Below are 22,100 nucleotides of genomic sequence, written 5' to 3' on the forward strand. Positions count from 1 at the left end.
ATTTGGTCACATACTTTATGAGGTACTTATTAATCCTAGCTTCTTTATGAGAATATCATGAAGCATTAAAAACTTTTTTTTTTTCATGGCATTAACTTCTCTATTAGCTCCTCAAATAAATGAATTTGATAGATTTGAGTTCATAAGAACACATCTGTTTATTGGTTTATGCTCTGGATTCCTATCAAAATATTTCAGGATTGAATGACTGTCTATGAATTTGCATGTCCTTTAGCCAAGTTTTAAAAAGACCTTGCGGTGTCCATCCTAGATTTGTGGCTTATGTTAGTGTTGAATACAATTTTCCCTCTCTCCTTGTCATCTTCAGCTTTTGTTTTCACACTTGCATCAGTGTGTCCCATATTTTAGCTTCTGTAAATATGACCACTTTGCAGTTATAAAATGATTCTGTGATGCTATCTTGAAATGCTTCCAATGTGATATCAGTTTTCCCTGTTCATCAGTCATCCAGCCAGTGTTTTCTTTTCCTTGGCTGTTCATCCAGCCGTGTTTGTAACTTCACTGAAAGTCAGGAATTTTTCTGTCTGGAACGTGATTAAGGTCTTAATATCCCTTTATTTCATTAAGGAATCATTTTACTAAGATCTGCTATCTCAAAGTAACTTTTGTGATCAATCCTCTTGGTTAAAACTTGAGAAGGCTTCTTAGAAGAAAGAAATGTCCTGCTTTAGGAGCATGTTTATCCTTCCAGTCACAAAATCATTTGAAGTTCGATATGTTTACTAAAGTTCAATTTTTGCATCAAATCAAAAAGGTGATAGGTGCATTACAATACTTTTAAAAAGAAAGGTCCTCTTTGCTATCTGTGTTCTTTAGTTTGCCTGTAACCCCAGACTTTGTATTTTTTCAGGTCTGTTATTTCCTTTTGCAATGTTAAATGCTGTGTAGAAACACACATGAATAACCAAAACCAGGAAGCATCAGTTAAAATGCACTAAGCAATTGGACGTGCAAGCTTATTCTGTGGAATTCTCCTCAGTTTTTATTTGTTCATAGAATGAGAAGTTGCGTATCATCAGAACTGGCTGCCTGTAATAGGGTTTCTTGAACACGTGCAATCTTACAGTAGTTTCCTCTGGAAGACAGAGTCATCATACTTTCTCTCTTTATTTCAGAAATTGTGGAATACATATAAATCTAATGCATATGTTCTATATTTGTCCTTTTAAAAATAAAAGGCTCAATTCCTTGTGTTACTAATAAGACCTGAGATGCTTGGCACCTTTGCAGTAAAAGCTCAGCAGCTCCTGTATTTAGGTAATTATGCATTAAAGCCTTGATGTAACACTTGTTTTAGTTTTGAACATCACATGAAGAGAAATAACTCAATGCTTTGACTGGTTTTTAAAGCAAACATGAAAGCTGCATTTACGCTTTGGATGCATTGCTTCAGTTCATTCTGGTATTTTCTTGGCTATCCGTACATGGGGTTTGTGACTGATGCTTTTGTTTGTTTTCTTCAACATTAGAAGAACATCTGTTAAATAATAATGAATATAAGTATGCTCTTCTGATTTAGTTTAGGATTAAGATTTTTGTTGTGTTTCTTTTATCTCTTTCAGCTTGACAAAGATGACATGGTATATATGGAAGCATATGATAAGTTGCTGGAATCTTGGCTTACTTTGGTACAAGATGACAAACATTTCCATAAGGGTTTCTTTACCCAACATGCTGTTCAGGTCTTTAATTCCTACATTCAGTGCCATCTAGCTGCTCCTGATGGTACAAGGAATTTGGTAAGCCTTCATTCTGGTAGCTCTTGATGATGATATATAGTAACTAGCCCATGTGTTTTAGGGTGTACTATTTCAGGTAGCTCAAGGGAGCTAGTGTAGAATTACTATTTGTGATTTTGGAAGTGAAAAACTTTCTGAATTTGTTACTTGGATGTCATTTTTCCAGTCTGTTTCTCTTACTCTGAAGAGGAAATAAAATAATACAAAGTTGGAAATCACTTTATTGAAGTAGAAAAAAAAAAAAAGGAAAGGTGTTGCTCAGATCAATGTGCATTTTACTGTTCTTCCCACAGTTGCAGTGACTAAACTTTTATCCATCTTCTCTGATCTAAGGTCCTAGTTAAAATCCCCAATTAAACTGCAAGCCTTTTATATGGTTGCCTCTCATACATTACGTTCAAAATACACTCTCAAAGTACAATTGACATGCATAAATACCTAAAAAATGTAGAATGACTATGCTCAGACTAGAAGAAACTTGCAATAGTATGTGGTATAAAATGATACATGAATTCCCAATTGAATTTTTGAGGTGGCTGTTGTAGAGAAAACCTAAAAGTGCCTCAGATATCTCTTGAACTATTGAGAAAGAAAGCAGTTTAGTCTCTTGCCCGGCAGTGTTGATCTTACTAAAATAGATTCTTATACAGAAAGTCAGATGTAGATGTTGGATGAATTAATTATTACATAGATCCAATTCAATAAATGTATAAAATCTCTATTTAATTTGATGCTGTGCAAAGGTCTCAAAGATACTGCATTATAAAAAGTACCATATAAAACTTAATTCTGCTATCTCAATATGTAACAGATGGTAATAACAGTGCCCAAACAGTGCGAAATATTTCACCAGAGGACTTCGAATTCGTGTCAAGCGGTCTTGACATAACTTGTATACAGAGGTTAATTCATGTCATTCTGTGAGATAAGTCGTTTATCCCATGGGTAACCTTTTAAAAGCCACAGCTGGCATTTTAGAATGCTGCTTGTTCAATATCAAAGCAGTAGCAGGAACTTTCAGTCTCCGCTTTGAGAGCAGAGGCTCACTCCTCAGTAAGCAGCTGCAACTTTGAAGTTGCCAAAAAAGAATGATTTGCTGGGTTACTTAAAGAAAAGATGGGTTAAAAGCACTTTGGATAAGGAATTGTGTGAGGATTCAGTTTTCCAGAGCCTTTATAGAAACAAAGTAGACTGATAGCTTCCTCTGTCACTTGCATTTTACTTTGTTAAGAGATTTTTTTAAAAAACATTTTAACATTGATACTTAGTTTCTACATATGGTTCATCTCTTCAAGGAATAATGTCTGACTACTATTTTAGTTTTATAATGCAGCCAATTGAGAAAGCTTTGAGAAATCAAGCATGGCAACTTCTGCATCAACAGAAAATAAAACTGAGATGATGACAATAATGACTTATATATTAGTGTTCTGTTTTCGTGTGGTTATAACATTGACTTTTTAAAGCTTTTTCCCCATGAACAATGGGTTATGGAAAATCGTTAATGAAAGAGATTATTTTCATTTTACCATGGAAAATACTACTTGTTCTGTGATTTATGTAAGCTGTCAGACAACTGAGAATAGCTTTGACTAATGAATAGGGAAAGCATGGAAGTTCCAGTGTTTAAAATGGTTCTTGGTCTGCTACGTGATTTGCAATGCAAATGTACTTCAGCAATTTTCTGACCACTGGGTTTGCAGCCAGTCTGTGAGCCAGTAATTAGTATCTTGTATTGCACTTCTAGCAGTGGGTGCTCGACAGAGCAGATTTATACCCCCTGTGGTATAAGAAGTTGGTTTGCTATTGTCCAGCCTGTGCTTATCCTACTAATAACAATTATCAGTTTTCATAACTCTTATCCTTGTCCTCTTATCCTTATCCTCTTATCCAGTGAATATTTTTACTTGTTAAATCTACAATTAACTGAATGTGGCATTTTGCTAATGAGTGTGTGAAAGGTTGATTTCTAAACGATACGAAGCCGTGTTTACTCCTGTTTAACTCTTGTGCCTAATTTAGTGTAAGTCTGTTGTTCATTCATGCAAAACAACTTGACAGCAGAAACCAAAATCATGTAGAAAATTATGGTGATGACAATTTAACAAGCATAACCATAACTGATTGCTTCTAATTTTGTTGAAATATAACCAAGACTGCCAATGGTGTGGCCTCTCGGGAAGAAGAAGAAATAAGTGAACTGCAGGAAGATGACAGAGACCAGTTCTGTGACCAGTTGGCCAGCGTAGGCATGCTGGGGAGAATTGCTGCAGAACACTGTATACCTCTTCTTACAAGGTATAAAAACCCCAGTCATTAATGCAAGTCAATAAAGCCATTCAAATATGAAAAGCCTGACTTTGCCAAGACAATTTAAAAACGGTGAAGTTATTTTATTATTATTTGTCCACAGTTTATTAGAAGACCGAGTGACGAGGCTCCATGGGCAGTTGCAAAGACACCAGCAGCAGTTACTCGCCTCACCGGCATCAGGCACAATTGACAATAAAGTGCTTGATGATTTGTATGAGGATATTCATTGGCTTATTTTAGTCACAGGTTAGTGAACAGTTTTAAATGGTGTTTATTGTGTTATTCTTATTGCAGCTGGTACACCTCAGGGAAAAAAAAAAAAATAATCCCTGTATATCAACTACTCTTAATTGACTATAAATTGTATCCTTTATGATGCTTTCATCTTACATACACTATTCGCAAAGTCTTTGTTTTACTTCATCTGCCTTGAGTAACATGAACATTATCTTTAAAAGACTGATGAAACCTTTACATGAGGTTTGTCCTTTGGAAATTCCTGCAACTGATTTTGTTAGAGATTTTTTGAGATGTGTTAGCAGTCAACCTATTCAAGAAATCAGTCTGTTCATGGTATCAGTTGTATTGTCTGGGGGCACATGACTTTATAAGGGAATCAACATGAGATCAGGATAATGGTATTACTCAGAATCAAATAAGTTCCACAGTCTCTCAGTGCTGATGAGATCCATGTTCTGCCATTTTGTTACGTCTCGGGGAACTTGAATTTTGAACCTTTTTGGTTTTGATTTTTAGATAGAACTGTTTTGCATCTGTTTGCAAAACATAATAACAACTAAGACAGTGTCTGTACTTTGTTAGGAGAAATGTATACTTTATGAAATATTTTGTGGGATCTTCTTGAACATCTGAATGTTTTAGTCACTCTCAGATGTTGACATGAATGTGTTTATAATATTTTTGTATCACTGTGGGATGGAGTTTGTATAAGTAGTGCACAGATGGCTGTGAGATCAGACACTGAAGACTGTGACTAAAGCTGGGATTAATATTAATTATCTGGACACCAGAGTATGGTATCAAAACCCATGCTTCACCTGATCTGCAGTTGCTATGCAAGGAAAACTGTATTATAGCACATGTGCTTGGTGTCTGAAAGCCTCTGACAGACGTGAAATGTTAGCAGAGCAGAAGTCCCAAATGAGATGGACTTGGTGGAGAAGCTGTAAAACCAAGGCCTTTTAGTCACATAACAGAAGGAGAAAAAACTGACAAAATGATTGGTTGGTTGGTTTTCCCCTCAATAGTTCAACTGACTGTAGTACTTCTATATGAAGCAAAGCTTATATCTTATTTTATTTTATTTTATTATTTCATTTTATTTAATTTCATTTTATTTCATATTTTTAAATTTGGTGGTTTCTTTTTCAGACTTAGTTTCTTGTCACTTTGGCTTTAAAGATTCTAAAGTTAACTTACATGTATTTAAACAGGCTATACAGGGTTTGTATAAACGTTTGATTCTGGTGTGGTGTCTGCAGTTAAGCCAATCGATTCTCTGATCAAAAAGCCATAAGTTAATATAGGGTAGAAAGTTGTGATCACTCTTTCTTTTTTAATGTAAGGCTACCTCTTGGCTAATGATACTCAGGGAGAGACTCCGCTAATACCTCCAGAAGTAATGGAATACTCCATTAAACATTCAGCTGACGTTGACATCAATACAACACTTCGGATTCTGGGATCTCCAGGAGAAAAGGCCTCTTCCATCCCAGGGTACAACAGAACTGATTCTGTAATTAGGTAAGGATGCATCTCGTGCTACTAAGTGTGTTACATACTTTGTCAGGGAAAAAAAAAGTGAGAACGTGAGTGGACTTCTGTGAATCTGAAAAGTAAATAAGCAATTTGTAAATACTGAACACTGGAAAATCTCTCTCCTAACTAGTATTAAAATAAGGGCAAGTAATTTATAAGAATGGTTTTATAACAGACATATTAAGACAATGCTATAAAAGAGAGATTAAGAAAGGATGAAGTGTTGTGGGTTTGGGGTTTGTTGTTTGGTTCTTTTTTTAGCTTAAAGAAAGGCAGGATAAATACAGATGGTATTTCAAGCCAAGGTGATCCAGGGGAGGACTGAGAAGAAAAATGAGACTAAGGCATCAAAACAGATAAAACTGAGCCAAGATGGGAAGGCTGAAATTAGTAGATTGATGATCTAATAGTCTTAACAGGGGACATGAGCAAAAGTCTTAGAGATAAACAAATGGTATTGTATCTCTACTGAAAACCCATCTTTGATCTTCTTATTACAGAAAGTGCTTAAAATTACTTCAGTTGTAAAATACCAGTATATCAAATTATTTAGATAATATCCTATGCGCTCTATCATTCATTCAGCTCATGTACAGTTTAAGCAAGCGCCTTCCAGAGCATCAATGAGCTTGTCTACTTGGCACATGAGTTACTGCCCCAGCCTGGCAGTAGCAGCTCAATTGATTCTTGGTGCAGGAGGAATTGTTGTCACTTGTGTGCATCTGTCACTCACTATTAGACTATACAAGAAGCAGGAGAGGGGATCTCTGTTCTCATTTTGCAAGAAGGCTGATGCCCACAATACCTCCTCAATTTGAATCCTCATGCTTCAGAAGGTTGAATTGCACTTTTAATTGACATGGAAGATTCTTCACCCAAGATTAGTTGTTCCATACTTACCGTTTTCTTCTTCTGGAAGAGGCTAGAAAAAATGGTTCTTCATTAGCAAAGATGTGCCGGATACTATTGGCAGCTTCAGGCAGTGGCCAACAAACAGGATTTCTTCATGCAGTGTCCCAGTGGTGACAGGAAAAAAATCTAAATAAGGCACGCTGGCAATAGCTCTGAAATGTCTTCAAGAACTAGACTGTCAACTCCTAAATTCCTTGTGCACTATCACGTTCTTACCAAATTGGATTGATATACCACAAACCTAATATTTAATGTAGTGTTATGGACTGATGGTATTAATGGGATCACCTGGTTAGCTGCTGTTTCACGCTGTTTCTCTGCAGTAATGCAAATGAAATAACTGGTCCTTTCTGTATTTGTTGTTTGATGTGCATCACACTGCAAAAGCTGCACCATTAAGCCCCACTTGGTCACCAAGCTTGATGGTGCAAGGAAGGAAGAATCCATTTGTCCTCATTCCCTCAATGTCAGAATGCTTGTGAGGATTCTTTATTGCAGTGATTTTGATGACAGAGATAATCACCTTATCTTTTCATGCATATTCTGACTTTTTAAAATATATTTGCCAGTCTATCCTGTCTCTGTCTCTTTGCATTTAAAGAAACAAGAAATTCAGGTGCTTTTTACTTCCTTAGAGTTGAACTACTCTGTGTTATCCTGTTCTTTCTGTCATATTTCCTGAAAAATTAAAGTGTGTGGTAATTGCATTGCTTCTCCAAAAACCCATTTTCAGTGTCCTCATTGTGTTCTAAATCTGCAGGTTGTTGTCTGCTATTTTAAGAGTGTCAGAAGTAGAATCTAGAGCAATAAGGGCAAATCTCACACACCTCCTGAGCCCCCAGATGGGCAAAGATATTGTATGGTTCCTCAAGCGCTGGGCAAAGACTTACCTCCTAGTAGATGAAAAGCTGTATGATCAGGTAAGGATATAAATTTTATGAATTATTTGGTCTGTTTTAGCAGTAATATTATCCTGTGGATGCAGAAATCAGTGTAGCTATTTTAAAGTGCAATGATAAAGGATTTTTAGGGGTTATGATTTATTTTTTAATTTGTTCAAAAGTTGTTGGTTTTTGCAACTTTTTATTTAGAAATATAAGTTGTTAGGGGACTTTTCTTGCACATTTTGGTGTAAATGTGATCGATGGTTTTTTTTGTGCTTATTGCCAAAGCAGAATAGCATAGTGCACTCTGAGGCTGCGCGTAGTGGGTGAAACTCACTGACTTCAGCAATTTTATAAGCTACTTCTCACCATCCATCAGATCTTACAGCCCATCTCTAATACAGTGGTTGCCCTAGATGGATGATGTAGTGAGTAACCTAGTCATGATTCTGAATTAGATATTTAACACCATCACAAAGTAGTATGCATTAGCTAATGTCACGCTACTTTCTCTCCTCTCCCAGTTCTCATATGTTCTCATTGTATATATCATGATTTCAACAGTGCATTTTTTGTAAACAGCAACTTCTTATTGTGTTTGAACAGCACTAATCATGATTAGACCTCAGTCCTGATTTTGCTTCTAGAACTAACTGTAATCCAGCCAGCTCACAGAGGCCACTCATCCTGAGGAGGTCTGTTGGCTCTAACTTTTGAGAAGGAAGCCTCCTCCTTCCCTTTATTTCCACTACTGAAGCAACTAAGAATACTAACGTTTCAGGAGACCCCTCCTTAACGAAAATAGGTATACCATAGACTTGTAAATATTTGGAATCATATTCAGCTCGTAGTTACAACAAAGCTAAGAATTTGTAAAGGTACTAGTTGGGGAAGAACTGGAGGACATACAAGGAGGAGATCCACATGAAAAAACATGTGAAAAACCAAAATAGAGTATATAGGAAATGCACACATTTAGTTTGTGTTGACATGTGAAAGTGATTGAAACCTCTGTTTAAAGCTCATGCCCAGTCACGTATATATCATGGGTTCCAAAGTTAGAAGTGTTAGTGGTGTGCTGGCAGGAAGTCCCCTGCACAATTATTACAAAATCCTTGGATTTCACTCTTGAGAATTTTTTTTTTAAAGATAGGAGAACAGACAATTTTGAGGAAGCATATTTTATTGTGCCAGGACCAGAATGTGACATCTTTCCTAGAAGATATATAGATTGAACCATTTGCAGAAAGCAGATGCAGAAAAATTGCGATGAAAATAAGTTTTTACAGGTTCAATCTAGACCAACAGCTGGGCTTTATTTCTAGTAACTTATATCACTGAATTTTGAGGAATTTCATTGGAAATTCACAGAAACACTTATGGGAGATGATTTTGGGGTCTTTCTTTTAGTTTTGGAGCTTTCAAATTTTAATTGGTGTTAAAAGCTAGACATACTCAAACCTGATTTCATAATGAGGTCTAAACTTTTGGTTTAGGTATTGTGCTTAAAGTTGCAAGATAAATTTGGCAAAGATTTTTCTATTCCAGGTATTCTCTGCCTTTGATGTAACATTTGTGTATTTTAAGTAGGGAAGAAGTGACACGCTGAAAGGAATTTGCTGACAATGATTACCATACACTTTGGGGTTCTGGCTTCTGTAAAACTCACTCATTTTAATGCTTTTCTTATAGATAAGTCTGCCATTTAGTACAGCATTTGGTGCTGATACAGAGGGTTCCCAGTGGATTGTGGGTTACCTTTTAGAAAAAGTGATCAGTAACCTGGCAGTGTGGAGTTCAGAGCAGGACCTTGCAAATGATACTGTACAACTGCTAGTAACATTAGTGGAAAGGAGAGAGCGGTAAGTTGCTATACCTCTGGAAGTCAAAACATTTCTTTTGCTTCCTTTAAATTTTTTTGGCCAAGGTAATCCAGATATAGGGCACTTCATGTCTCTGTAAGTCAAATTACTTTAACATACTGTAAATGGGAAAAAAAATGTCTGACAAAGTGATGAATGAGACCTATATTTGACAAAACAACCTAATTTTTATTATTGTTTAGAAGTGCACTCTCCTTCCCCTACCTTTGTGCCCCACTCTTAAACAGTGAGAAAGGAAAACTCTCCTGGTCTCCACTCTTATTGCAAGGATTTTTCATTGTTGTTTATTTTTGTTGAACACGTTCTTCCGGATAAAGAGTTCAGATACTGGCTGAGCCAGTATAAAATGTGTTTCGTAAACACTTCTTTTAAATCCAGGATTTGGTGGATTCAGACAAATTTAAAAGTTACCTTTAGTATTACGAACTGTGAAGCAGGAAATTCTTAAATGTTTTACTTTTGTGAATTGACACACTATCATATATGCAGTCATGAATTCAGTCTGCTGAGAGACTTCTGAAGTTCGAGGAGTTAAACGCTTGAGGAGTGGAATAAACTGCTTATTTTATCATGACATAATGAGACTAAGCTTTTAATCCATGCAATATGTCCATTAACTCTGTATGTATGTGTGTAGAACTAAAGCACTTCCCTGCTTTTCTCCCGTATGGACTGAGCTATTTTCAAAGTATAAACTTTAGAAAACTTAGAGGTGGGGCATTAAAAAGGTGAAAATCAAAAGGCAATTTAGCCTTAGAATAAAGGAATTAAAATAATAGCTTAAAAAAAATCTTCTGACAACTGCTAGCAACCTGCTGTGCTCTGTTCAACAGTTTTGCGAAGTCTTTAATTAAACTGTTTTTCCCTCTTCTAGGGCAAATTTAGTTATTCAGTGTGAAAACTGGTGGAATTTAGCTAAACAATTTGCAAGGCGAAGCCCTCCTCTTCACTATTTGTCCAGTTCTGTGCAGAGAACACTAATGAAAGCTTTAGTTTTAGGAGGTTTTGCTCATATGGATACAGAAACAAAGCAACAATACTGGACAGAGGTAAGCTATCTTGATACTTCTATTACCTTCATTTAGCAAGTAGTACAAACAAGTTAGTTTAGGGAATTTTATGGTGACATGAAATCAACCCCTACACAATCTTTTGGTTTTGAACGTCTAATGTTGATAATTTTTTAAATTATTCTCTCTTTGAAAGTCAGTAGTTGTATGGCACCTATAAGCTGCCAAAAATTATATCTAAAACACCACAACCTAAACTCAACCAACCAATAACTACCTGGAGGATTAGTGAAAGAGTTAGTATAGCAGTATGCTTGACAGAGGCTAGTACAAAAGGTTAAGAATTTCCCTTGAAACTGTGTCATTTCTTTCTTTTATTTTAATTTGGTAGTGTTACAAATTATTTAATTATTCACTTAATGACAGTCAGTAAAAAGCTAATGTGGGACATAATGAAGAGCCTTGACCAGCTTTTTATGCCCTGGCTCCATTAAAATTAAGATATTTAATACCAGAAAGGTTGGTGCCAGAAAGTAGCTGAAATGTGATCAAGAAGCACCGCATGAGTTTGTAAAGCATTGGACTTCTGAAAGAAAGTTGGTTTTATTAAAAAAGCTATGAAAATAGCGATTGAAGGTAATACTAGAATGCACTGGAAGTGACTGATTCTTGTACTGCCGTGCCAAAAGCAACCCATGAGCTCGCTAAATTATTTAAACCTCACATCTTGTGTAGTAATATGCTTATCTTAATGTGACTTTTCTAAAAAATTTTAAGGTTCTTCAGCCACTTCAGCAGCGATTCTTGAATGTGATAAACCAGGAAAACTTTCAACAGATCTGTCAGGAGGAGGAAGTGAAACAGGAAATCACGGCTACATTAGAAGCACTCTGTGGCATTGCTGAGGCTACCCAGATCGATAACGTAGCAATTCTCTTCAATTTCCTAATGGACTTCCTTAATAATTGCATTGGATTGATGGAAGTATACAAAAACACACCAGAGACTGTTAATCTCATAATAGAAGTCTTTGTTGAAGTTGCACATAAACAAATTTGCTATCTTGGAGAGGTAAATACAGCCAGAGGGGGAAGAAGAGGAAGAGTATGTGTGTGTGTGTGTGTGCGCATGTACATGTATATACAGGGATATTCCTTAAATAAGTGTAGTGATTTTTAGATTCTATAAAGGAAGAAGTGCTATATGGTCACATCTGTTAAAGGAGTTCCTTTATTTAAAAACATACACTTGCAAAGATTAAAAGCAGGACATCTAGACTATTCTTACACCAATAAACTTAACTACAATTCATCGCTGATCTAGCTCTATGCATGGGTAGCAAAAGAGTGCAAACCACGTTAAGTGGCTGGAGAGCAGTCAGACAGAAAGGGACCTGGGGGTACTAATTGACAGGAAGCTCAACATGAGCCATCAGTGTGCCCAGGTGGCCAAGAAGGCCAATGGTATCCTGTCCTGTATCAAAAACAGCGTGGTCAGCAGGACAAGGGAAGTGATCCTTCCCCTGTACTCTGCATTGGTGAGGCCACACCTGGAGTACTGTGTTCAGTTCTGGGCCCCTCAGTTCAGGAAAGACATTGAAGTGCTGGAGCGGGTCCAGAGAAGAGCCACACGAGTGGTGAAGGGACTTGAGCACAAGACCTATGGGGAGAGGCTGAGGGAGCTGGGGTTGTTTAGTCTGGAGAAGAGGAGGCTTAGAGGTGACCTCATCACTCTCTATAACTACCTGAAGGGAAGTTATAGCCAGGTGGGGATTGGTCTCTTCTCCCAGGCAGTCAGCAATAGGACAAGGAGGCATGGGCTTAAACTCTGCCAGGGGAAATTTAGGCTGGATATTAGAAAGAAAGTCTTTACAGAGAGAGTGGTCAGGCATTGGAACGGCCTGCCCAGGGAGGTGGTGGACTCACCGTCCCTGGAGGTTTTTAAAGTGAGATTGGACATGGCACTTAGTGCCATGATCTAGTAAACAGACTAGAGTTGGACCAAGGGTTGGACTCGATGATCTCTGAGGTCTTTTCCAACCCAGTCGATTCTGTGATTCTGTGAAGTACTTTTTGGAACCATTTCCAGCTTCTCTGAAGGGTAGGCTGGGTTTGCACAGTGTGTTATGGCTGCAAATGTCGATAGCTGAGGCAAGTCCCCAGGGCATTTTCTTGGTAATCTAGTTTGTGTGGTTAGTGAAATGTGTCAGCCTGTCTCAAGCCACTCTTTTCTTTTTTTGCTAAGACTGTTTTAATCAGTACCACATCAATATCTGGCTGTAATTGTTCTTATTGTTTAAGGTGGCTATGTCCTTGATGATTTTGTGTTCAGTTGTTACAGAAAGTGGTTATATAACTGAAATTAAAATCTTGAGGTATCATCAACCAAGTAACACTATCTTAGAGCAAAGTGTCACTTTCAGCATACAGAAGTTTTCTTATTATCTAACATTGTCTTATAGGCCAAAGCCATGAACTTGTACGAGGCCTGCCTCACTCTGCTTCAGGTGTATTCCAAGAATAATCTAGGCCGACAACGGATAGATGTTACAGCAGAAGAAGACCAGTACCAGGATCTCCTTCTTATTATGGAGCTTCTCACTAATCTTCTATCAAAAGAATTCATAGATTTCAGTGATACAGGTAAGAAGAAATTGGTAACTGCTGAGCCATAACTTGTGCTCTAAACTGTAAAAACCATTGTGGGGCATGTGTTCAATACAGGTAAAATGAAAACTGAAGTTTAGGCTTTGATTAGATCAGAAAATAGAAATTGCTATTTAATGTGCCAGTAGCAAAGGAAGGACTTTTCACAGTATTCTAGCATCTGAAATATTGCTCTCGTAAAATAAATAGGGTGTGTATGAAACATATTGAAATATGAATGTTGGAAGACTGAACATGTAGTAGCAGCAGTTTTATAACAAAAAACCCACAGGGAAGTCAGAATAGTAAATTTAACTGCAAGAGGGAAAGTGGATTATCTTCTTAGTACAAGATGCAACTTTTGTGAAATGCTGAGCTCACTAAAATTCCACCAGGTTTGAGGGTTTTCTGTATTCCTCATTCATAGAACATGCTTTATGGTGTGTGGCTGTGGTAAAGGTTCTGTTTTGTATCCCAGCCTGTTACTTTCTTCTGTATATTTGCCACTTCAAATTGCAGTAGTCCTGAATATGATCTGCCATTTCTAGCTTGGCTGTGCCACACTGCTTTTGAATAAGTTGAAAGGCACTTGCATGATTCATGTTTTGCCATGTCCTGTACAGCTGGCACAGAAAACGCTCAGTAACAAACTGAATCTGCCTATGTTTTTGTTCATGGCTTTTCTCAGGTACCTCTTGAAAGAGAGAATTTGTACTCCAAAATTCAGTGCCTCAGTTTATTTTTTTGTCATTCATGCACAACACTAATACAGAATCAGATTTAGATTTTGTCCATTGAATGGACAACTCAATGCCATATTCTGTTTGAGGTCAGGTATTGGAAGTTAGTTGCATGGAAAACAGTGTAAAATACTTCCATGAAACTGAGGAATCTGAGCACAAATGTAATGGCCAGAGATCAAATGTATTGCAAGCTGTGTGGATACTGTCGCTGACTCAATACAGGAATTAGGAAAGTAAAGTTGTGAGTTGATGGGAAATGTAAGTCTTACTGGAACTGGAGAAAACTTGGCAACTTCTAAACTACAGAATTTTCTGCATTAACTCTCCTTTTTTTTTAATTCTCCTTAATTTAAAAATTTAATTCTCCTTAATTTAAAAATATATGAAAATATATCTAAACAGATATATAAAATATTAAAATGCAGTATTAAAATGCACTAATATTTTGTTTACTATCTGTTTATGTGTGCAGGCATGAAGCAGCTATCACTAGAAACAAATGCAATGTTCTGTAATGGAAGGGAGCCCTCAGAGTGTCTGAAGTGTTCTGGTTTAGCGTGCCATCTGGTACACGTGATTGTGAAATGCTTCATCCTAATGAATATAAATATAGAGTGATGTGGCAGCCTCCACTTACTAAGTTTCTATTTTAATGCAGTGCCTCGTGTTTTGGGGGAAAGGGGAATAGCCCTATTTTTAAAAATGTCTTTATTGTAAAGAAATTGGACTCTTGCTTCAAAATGTTTAATCCTCCTTTTATACAAAACATTTTCTGTCTTTTCTACAGATGAAGTATTCAGAGGACATGAGCCTGGACAAGCTACAAATAGATCTGTATCAGCAGCAGATGTTGTCTTGTATGGGGTTAATCTAGTTCTACCTCTGATGTCCCAGGATCTGCTGAAAGTAAGTATATTTTTTGCACATAGTTGCTTGAATACAAAAGCTTTATAGTAATGAAATCCAAGAATTCATTCCTATATGCATTCCATAACTTGAGTTTTCTGGGTTTTTTAAAATGCAAATAACTGTTCTATAGTTCTTGATACTGTTTGAAAAGAAATATTATAAGCTAAGAAAGTATGTAATTGAAGGGCCTAAACAAAACTTTTTTTCTTCTGATAGTGTCAGAAATGTGATAGGAAGCATAAGTAGTGACATTATTAAAAATCTAGGAGCAAGTAGTAACTATTTAACAATTTTCACAATACAGCTGCGTTTCATATCAGAGCAGCTTGTCAGCAGAACATGAAGCAATGAAAGGGCTGTGTTGCATTAAGTTGCACTGTGTTAGTGTTCTACTTCGAATCGGGAGAACACTTCCAAAGTGTATCTTGGTTGTCCTCTCTTAACGTGCTTTGTCACCTGGTATCGCTCGCTGAGCATGAGACCCACATCCATTTCAGATGGTACATCCAAGGATGTACCCTAGGAGCCCTCTGTGTTCCAAGTGCTCATGAGGCCTTTACCCCACCGGACTACACTTGCTTATGTCAGAAGTAGAACTCCTTGAGTTTGTATAGAAGAGATACAAGACTCCCACCATCAACTGTTTGGCTTTAGCAATCTTTTTTTCTTGTACCACGGTGTTTGCCAATGAAGTTGTAGCCATCCTAAAGACGCTGAAGTTGTCTACTAAAAATTGTCTTCTTCAGTGGAAAGTGTCAGTCCTGTCTCTTTGTGCAAATGGAAATTATGTCAGGACAGAGTTATGTGATTAATTCTAAAATTGCCATTTTTTTTCTTTTGACAGTTTCCATCCCTGTGTAATCAATATTACAAATTAATCACTTTCATCTGTGAGATATTCCCTGAGAAAATTCCACAACTTCCAGAGGACCTCTTTAAGAGCTTAATGTACTCACTGGAGTTAGGAATGTCATCGTATCCTTTATAGAGCTTGGGACTGTTTAAAAATCGGAGTTGCTTTTATAAGCATGTGTTCAAAGTCTGATGTTTTTTCTTCACTTTTTTCCCTTTTCTATCGATCTCTGTATCTATAATGATATATCAGTAATGGACTCTTCCTCTCTGCTCTCTGGTGATGGAGAGTTTCACTGTAGTGTCTGCGATTCAAGTATTAGCTGAATTTCCTCTGACTCGTGTTGCTTGAACACAGCCTTTAAGTGGTTTAGTGTGTAAGTTTTTTCTGGCAGCCATTCCTGCCTCCTCCATTACTTCACTTGAGAGTGTGTAACTTCATAGGCCTTCAGCTGGTTTCCCCAAGCCATTCCTGAATTAGTTTCTCAGCTGGTAACACAAACCACCGCTGCTGTTCTACTGGGCCGGTTCCAGAGCATTTCCTGTCAGAGTGCCAATGGGCTCTCCCGCTCCGAGCAGGAGCACCGTTCTCACTAATCTGCGGCACGTGTCAGAAACAGATGAGCTTGACCATAAGGGACTCTTTCTGAAAATGTTATGTCAGAGAGGGTTATGTTACCTTAGAGCATGTAGTTAATAAAAGGAGGCGACGAAGTTGGAATTCTTCTTTTCCTCCGCTTTGCTATTTTAATTTAATTTTTATAAACAGATTTATAACAAAATCTTGGAAAATGCAAGCATTTAAAATACTCTCTAGTGACACCACTGGGAAGTTTTACCACAATTTAATTGAAATCTGACTTTGATTCTTTAATGCCTGTTATCAGAATGAGTTCAGAGGTTTGTCAGCTCTGCCTGGAGGCTGTAACACCGTTAGCAGAACAGTGTGCAAAAGCACAAGAAACAGATTCAACCCTTTTTCTAGCAACAAGGCACTTTCTTAAGGTAAGGCATCAACGTTTTGTGTTACTTTGGGTTTTTGCATACAGGTAGCGTCAAGAGGCCAGCAATCATATCTGACTGGGTTAATCAGGATCACACATACCTGTTCCCTAAAACCCTGCTAGTTTAGGAAGAAAGATAGCATGAAGGACTGGAGACATTGGACTAGAGTACAAAGGAGAATGGAGGCATAGATGGAAGAAATTACTTGTTGCGTATTAACAAAAGACCTGAGCCTCTCAGAACGTAATTTATATTTATCCATGCTCTGCACCCAAGCTCTAGAATGAACCTGATTGACAATTTTATGTTCACTGTAAAAGCTGTGAAATAGAACGCTTCCAGAGTTGTGTGAACCGGAGGCTGGGTAGAATACTGAAACAAGAGGCAGAAAAAAGGTCATTGTTGGAAACTAGAAAGAAAATGCTGTCATTTACTCAATGTATCAAATGAATTATGCCTCTTTGTAATCCAGTATCATATTTAGTACTTCCCTTTTAGGACCATCCTCTCTGTCTCATCAAATTTTGGAGTGGCCTGGTACCAACCAGGTTCCTGCTAACTGGGAACAAAGTAATTGGGGAACTTGTGTGCTTGTCTTCTGATTTTGTAAAGACTTTGGTTTTCCTTAAGACATCTTTTCCTAACAAACTGACATTGAAACTTCTGGGAATTGCTCATTAAAAGCATGTATCAGCCAAGCTGAGAGAATGAGAAACACCTTAAATAATTTTGTCTTGACATTTTTTTCTAAGTTAACATAGCTTTCTGCCTTTTCTCTAAGTTTCCACTTTAAATTATAATAAAATTATTTTAAATCTGTTCCCTATTTCGCTTTCTGTAAGCTGTAAGAGTCCAGAACTTGAGGGGAAAAGTCCCCTGTTTTATTCTGGAAGATCAAAGACTTTTTTTGTTATTTCTCTGGCATATCTGTAGCTTTTGGAGAAAAATACAAGAGATGACATTTCTCTCTGAAGAATACACATAAATCAACAACAGGTTTCAGTACTTTGAGATGTGAATTCGTGCTGCTAAGCCAAGACTCTCCTTCTAAAAGAACTTGGCTTTCCAAAACAAGCAACAAACTTGGATCTTTGTAAATAGATGTTCATTATTATTATTATCAGAAGTGAAGATGAGATTCAGCAGCAAATGTTTGTAAAGTAGAAAGTTTACACTTCTGTAACTACTTCTGTTTTGTGATTTCAGATGGTCTTTGATATGCTGGTACTTCAGAAGCACAACACAGAAATGACAACTGCAGCAGGTGAAGCATTCTACACATTAGTGTGTTTGCATCAGGTATGGCATTTGGACACTTACACCCTGAAAAACAGTCATTTGTGAAAGGAGAGTGGTTAGTTACTGTGCATCTGGCAAATCACAGACTCGTTCAGGTTGGAAGGGACCCTCAGGAGGTCTGTAGTCCAGCCTCTTGCTCAAAGTGAAGTCAACACTGAATTCAGCTCAGATTGCTCAGGACTTTTTCCAACTGTCTTGAAAAATTGCAAGATGGATATTCCAAAGCCTCTCTGAGCAGCCTGTTGAATGCTTTATTATCCTTATAATTCATGTGCTTTCAGCACCTGCCAGTCTTCAAATTCATCAATATCCTTCTTGTATTAAGGAATTCAAGACTGGACACAAGTACTCCACATCTAATCTAACAAGTGCTGTGTAAAGGCATACAATAAATACAGCCCAGTATGCTGCCAGAGTTCACAGTCTTAGTCTGCTGCCCACCAGGACTTTCAGCTCCTTTATTCAGCAGAACTGCTGCTCCCCAGACTGACCAGGTGTCTCTGAATGTCAGTCCTGCCCCTGAATGCACTGGTTGCACTCCCCGGTTTGGTTTCATCCACAGATTTGAGGAAAGTGCATTTCCTCTCCTCCTGCAGTCACTGCCTGAAGTATTTAATGGGACAAGGGCCAGATGAGAGCTCTCAGTGCCACTCGTAACCAGCTTGCAGGTGGAATATGAGCCATTAACCATAATGCTTTAGAGCAGGGGTGTCAAACTCATTTTCCCTGGGGGCCACATCAGCCTTGCGGTTGCTTTCAAGGTGCTGAATGCAATTTTAGGACTGTATAAATGTGGGCTAATGATACAGGTGGGTTTTCACCCATGTAGTATTTCACCCATCTAGACAGTAAAAAACAGCTTGGTTATAAGGATGCTGTGTAAGACTGCTAAAGACTTTCTAACATCAGGCATCACTGCTCTCCCCTCATTTCATCACAGAAGACAGTCAGGTTAGTAAAGCATGAGTTACCCTTGATAAATCCCCAGTGGCTGTTCTCCATCCCTTTTTCTTTCAAGTGCCCAGAGAGTTTCCATGAGTACTTCATGATTTTCTTAGCCGTTCAAAGATGACAGAGGGCAGGCTTGTAATGACATGAACCAAGTTTCTGAACCCTTCAATGGATTCTGTCAAGTCTCATGAGCTTGTAGGCATCAAGATCTCTCAGGAGATCATAGAATCATAGAATAGTTTGGGTTGGAAAGGACCTTCAAAAGTCATCTAGTTCAACCCCCCTGCAATAAGCAGGGACATCTTCAACTAGATCAGGTTGCTCACAGCCCTGTCCAGCCTGGCCTTGAATGTTTTCAGGGAGATCCCTGTGTTGATCTTCTTTATTACTCATAGTTCTTCTCCTCCTTGAACTCAGTCTCTAGTCATAAAGATCTGGGAAAGCCTGTCAGTGAAGATCAAGGCAAAGAAACCACTGAGTATTTCAGCTGTATCTTTTGTCTGTTATCACTAATTCACCTGCTCCATACAGCAGCAGGACGCACATTTTCCCTGCTTCTTCTTTTACTGTTAATGTACTGGTAGAAGCTGCTCTTGTTGTCCTTGATGTCCCTTGCCAAATTCAGCTTTAGCTGGACCTTGCTTTTCTGTCATTGCTGTTGTCCAGACAGTGTTCCTGGTTTCCTCCTTTGTAGCTGTCCCTGCTTCTGTCTCCTGCACGTGTCCTCCTTGCACTGGAGTTCTGTCATGAACTGCCAGCTTAGCTGGGTCAGTGCCCTGATGTGTTCCTATTGTTCTCCTCAGTATCTGGACAGGCCATTCTTGTGCTTTGAAGAGGCTGTCCTTAAAGACCTGTCAGCTCTCCTAAGCTCGTTTTGTCTTCAGAGCTCTCTCCCACAGGATCCTCCGCACCAGTCTCCTGAATAAGCTGAAATCTGCTCTTGTGATGTCCAGGGTCTGTACTCAGCTGCCCTTTTTCCTCACTCTTCTGAGTATCCTGAACTCCACTATTTCATGATCACTGTAATCAAGGCTGCCATTAATTGCTACATCCCTGACAACCTCTTCCTAGTTGTGAGTAGCAGATATGAAGTCTCCCCTGTGTGGCCCATCTGGCATGTAAAGCAAATGTCAGGAAGATAATTCTGTAAAACTGATCTGGAGACTTCCTCAAGTTGCTTAAGATAGCTTCAGTCCACTACTTACTCCATTTTGGTGATTTGTAACAACCTCCCACCACGATGCCATCTTTGCCACCTCCCCTGATCATGACTCATAAGCCCTCAACTAGATTGTTGCCTAGTCCATAGAAAAGCATCTTTAATTTGAGGTGCCCTTTCACATAAATGGCAATTCTCTGCCCTCTTCTTCCCTAAAGAGCTCTGACTCTGCGCAGGGAGCTCCAGCTCCTCCTGTTTCCAAAGCTGAATGCACTTCTGCACAGACATTTGAGGTTTCAATCTCTTTCATCCTTCCTTCATGAGCACTCTTAAGCCCATCATACTTAGTTGTGTTCTTGCTCTTCTCTTGCTCTCTATCTCCTCACTCATCTACAAGCTGTTAACACCATCCCCCAACATGCCCTTCCTGCAGTTTGGCAAGCATTTGGCAAAGATGGACCCAAGCCACTTCATCATATGGATCCTCTCTCTTGTTAGCATCACTCATCCCTCAAAGACTCATGATCATGTAAGACAAAAAGACTCTGTGACACCAGCCAGAGGCGGCAACTTCATGTTATGTCTACCACCACCCAAGTCCTTCACCAGCAGAACTGAGGGGTCTGCCATTCTGGCTCCTGTGTCCCTCATCCTTGCTCCCAGAGCTCAGAAGCCACTCTGCACTTGCTCCAAGTGCACCTTGACAGTGTCATTGGTGGCTGTGTGCCTGAGCAAGTGGTGACAGAGTGAGGGCTGAGGATGACCCTCAGCAATCTGTCTGTAATAACAGCCCAGATCCTGACCTCCAGTAGAGCTTTTAGGTCCCCATCTCATCCATTGTTGCACAAGTGTCCATAGTCTCTGCAAAGTCATAGAATCATAGAATTATTTCAGTTGGCAGAGACCCTCGGGGTCATCAAGTCCAACCATAACCTAACTCTATCACTAAACCATGTCCCTAAGAACCTCATCTGAACACCTTTTAAACACCTCCAGGGATGATGACTTCATCACTTCCCTGGGCAGCCTGTTCCAATGCCTGACAACCCTTTCCGAGAATTTTTTCCTAATATCCAATCTAAACCTCTCCTGGCACAACTTGAGGCCATTTCCTCGTGTCCCATCATTTGCTACTTGGGAGAAGAGACCAACACCCTCCATGCTACAACCTCTTTTCAGGTAGCTGTAGACAGCAATAAGGTCTTCCCTCAGCCTCCTTTTCTCCAGGCTGAACAGCCCCAGTTCCCTCAGCCGCTCCTCATCACACTTGTGCTCCAGACCCCTCACCAGATCCGTTGCCCTTCTCTGAACTCTCTCCAGCACCTCAATGTCTTTTCTGTAGTGAGGGGCCCAAAACTGAACACAGGATTCGAGGTGCAGCCTCACCAGTGCTGAGTACAGGAGAACAGTGTGGTCCTGCTGGCCACACTATTCCTGATACAAGCCAGGATGCTGTTGGCCTTTTTGGCCACCTGGGCACACCGTGGGCTCATGTTCATCCAGCTGTCAATCAGCAGCCCCAGATCCTTTTCCACCAGGCACTTTCCAGCCACTCTTCCCCGAGCCTGTAGCGCTGCCTGGGGTTGTTGTGACCCAAGTGCAGGACCCAGCACTTGGCCTTGTTGAACCTCATACAATTGGCCTCAGCCCAGCGATCCAGCCAGTCCAGGTCCCTCTGTATGGCCTTCCTACTCTCCAGCAGATCAACAGTCCCAGTGGCGCAATCGCTTCTCTAGTGCTGCTGGCCACATTATTCCTGATACAAGCCAGGACGCTGTTGGCCTTTTTGGCCACCCAAGGAGCTGTGCTGCTGTGTACCATTTAGCTGGGTGTTCCCCATAGTGACTGAGCCTGTTACAGTCAGTTTGCTGCTTTTTTCAAAACTCAATGATCCTTTTGGTGTCATGTTTGACGTTTCTTTCTCTTCTGTTTCTGTCTAAGTAAGCAGGAGAGTAAGTGGGAAACCCTTAGAAAGGAATCTAAGCTCTCTGTCCCA

At 39.0% G+C, this 22,100-nt stretch overlaps 1 protein-coding gene across 1 annotated transcript in view; it reads left to right on the forward strand.

The window, feature by feature from the left end:
- The window catches only part of XPO4 (exportin 4), a gene marked incomplete at both ends in the record, with an annotated part of 77,235 nt that overhangs the window by 54,519 nt on the left and 616 nt on the right, over positions 1 to 22,100 (forward strand). Inside the window, 13 exons of the mRNA XM_080349065.1 lie at positions 1,584 to 1,760; positions 3,916 to 4,058; positions 4,174 to 4,319; positions 5,660 to 5,837; positions 7,525 to 7,684; positions 9,341 to 9,510; positions 10,406 to 10,580; positions 11,319 to 11,612; positions 13,003 to 13,183; positions 14,717 to 14,835; positions 15,683 to 15,813; positions 16,578 to 16,695; positions 17,902 to 17,994. Coding sequence (XP_080205191.1) covers positions 1,584 to 1,760; positions 3,916 to 4,058; positions 4,174 to 4,319; positions 5,660 to 5,837; positions 7,525 to 7,684; positions 9,341 to 9,510; positions 10,406 to 10,580; positions 11,319 to 11,612; positions 13,003 to 13,183; positions 14,717 to 14,835; positions 15,683 to 15,813; positions 16,578 to 16,695; positions 17,902 to 17,994 — 2,085 coding nt within the window. The remainder of the gene's footprint in view (positions 1 to 1,583; positions 1,761 to 3,915; positions 4,059 to 4,173; positions 4,320 to 5,659; positions 5,838 to 7,524; positions 7,685 to 9,340; positions 9,511 to 10,405; positions 10,581 to 11,318; positions 11,613 to 13,002; positions 13,184 to 14,716; positions 14,836 to 15,682; positions 15,814 to 16,577; positions 16,696 to 17,901; positions 17,995 to 22,100) is intronic.

Source organism: Nesoenas mayeri, assembly GCF_963082525.1.
Source record: "Nesoenas mayeri genome assembly, chromosome: 1".
NCBI classification, from domain to species: Eukaryota; Metazoa; Chordata; class Aves; order Columbiformes; family Columbidae; genus Nesoenas; species Nesoenas mayeri.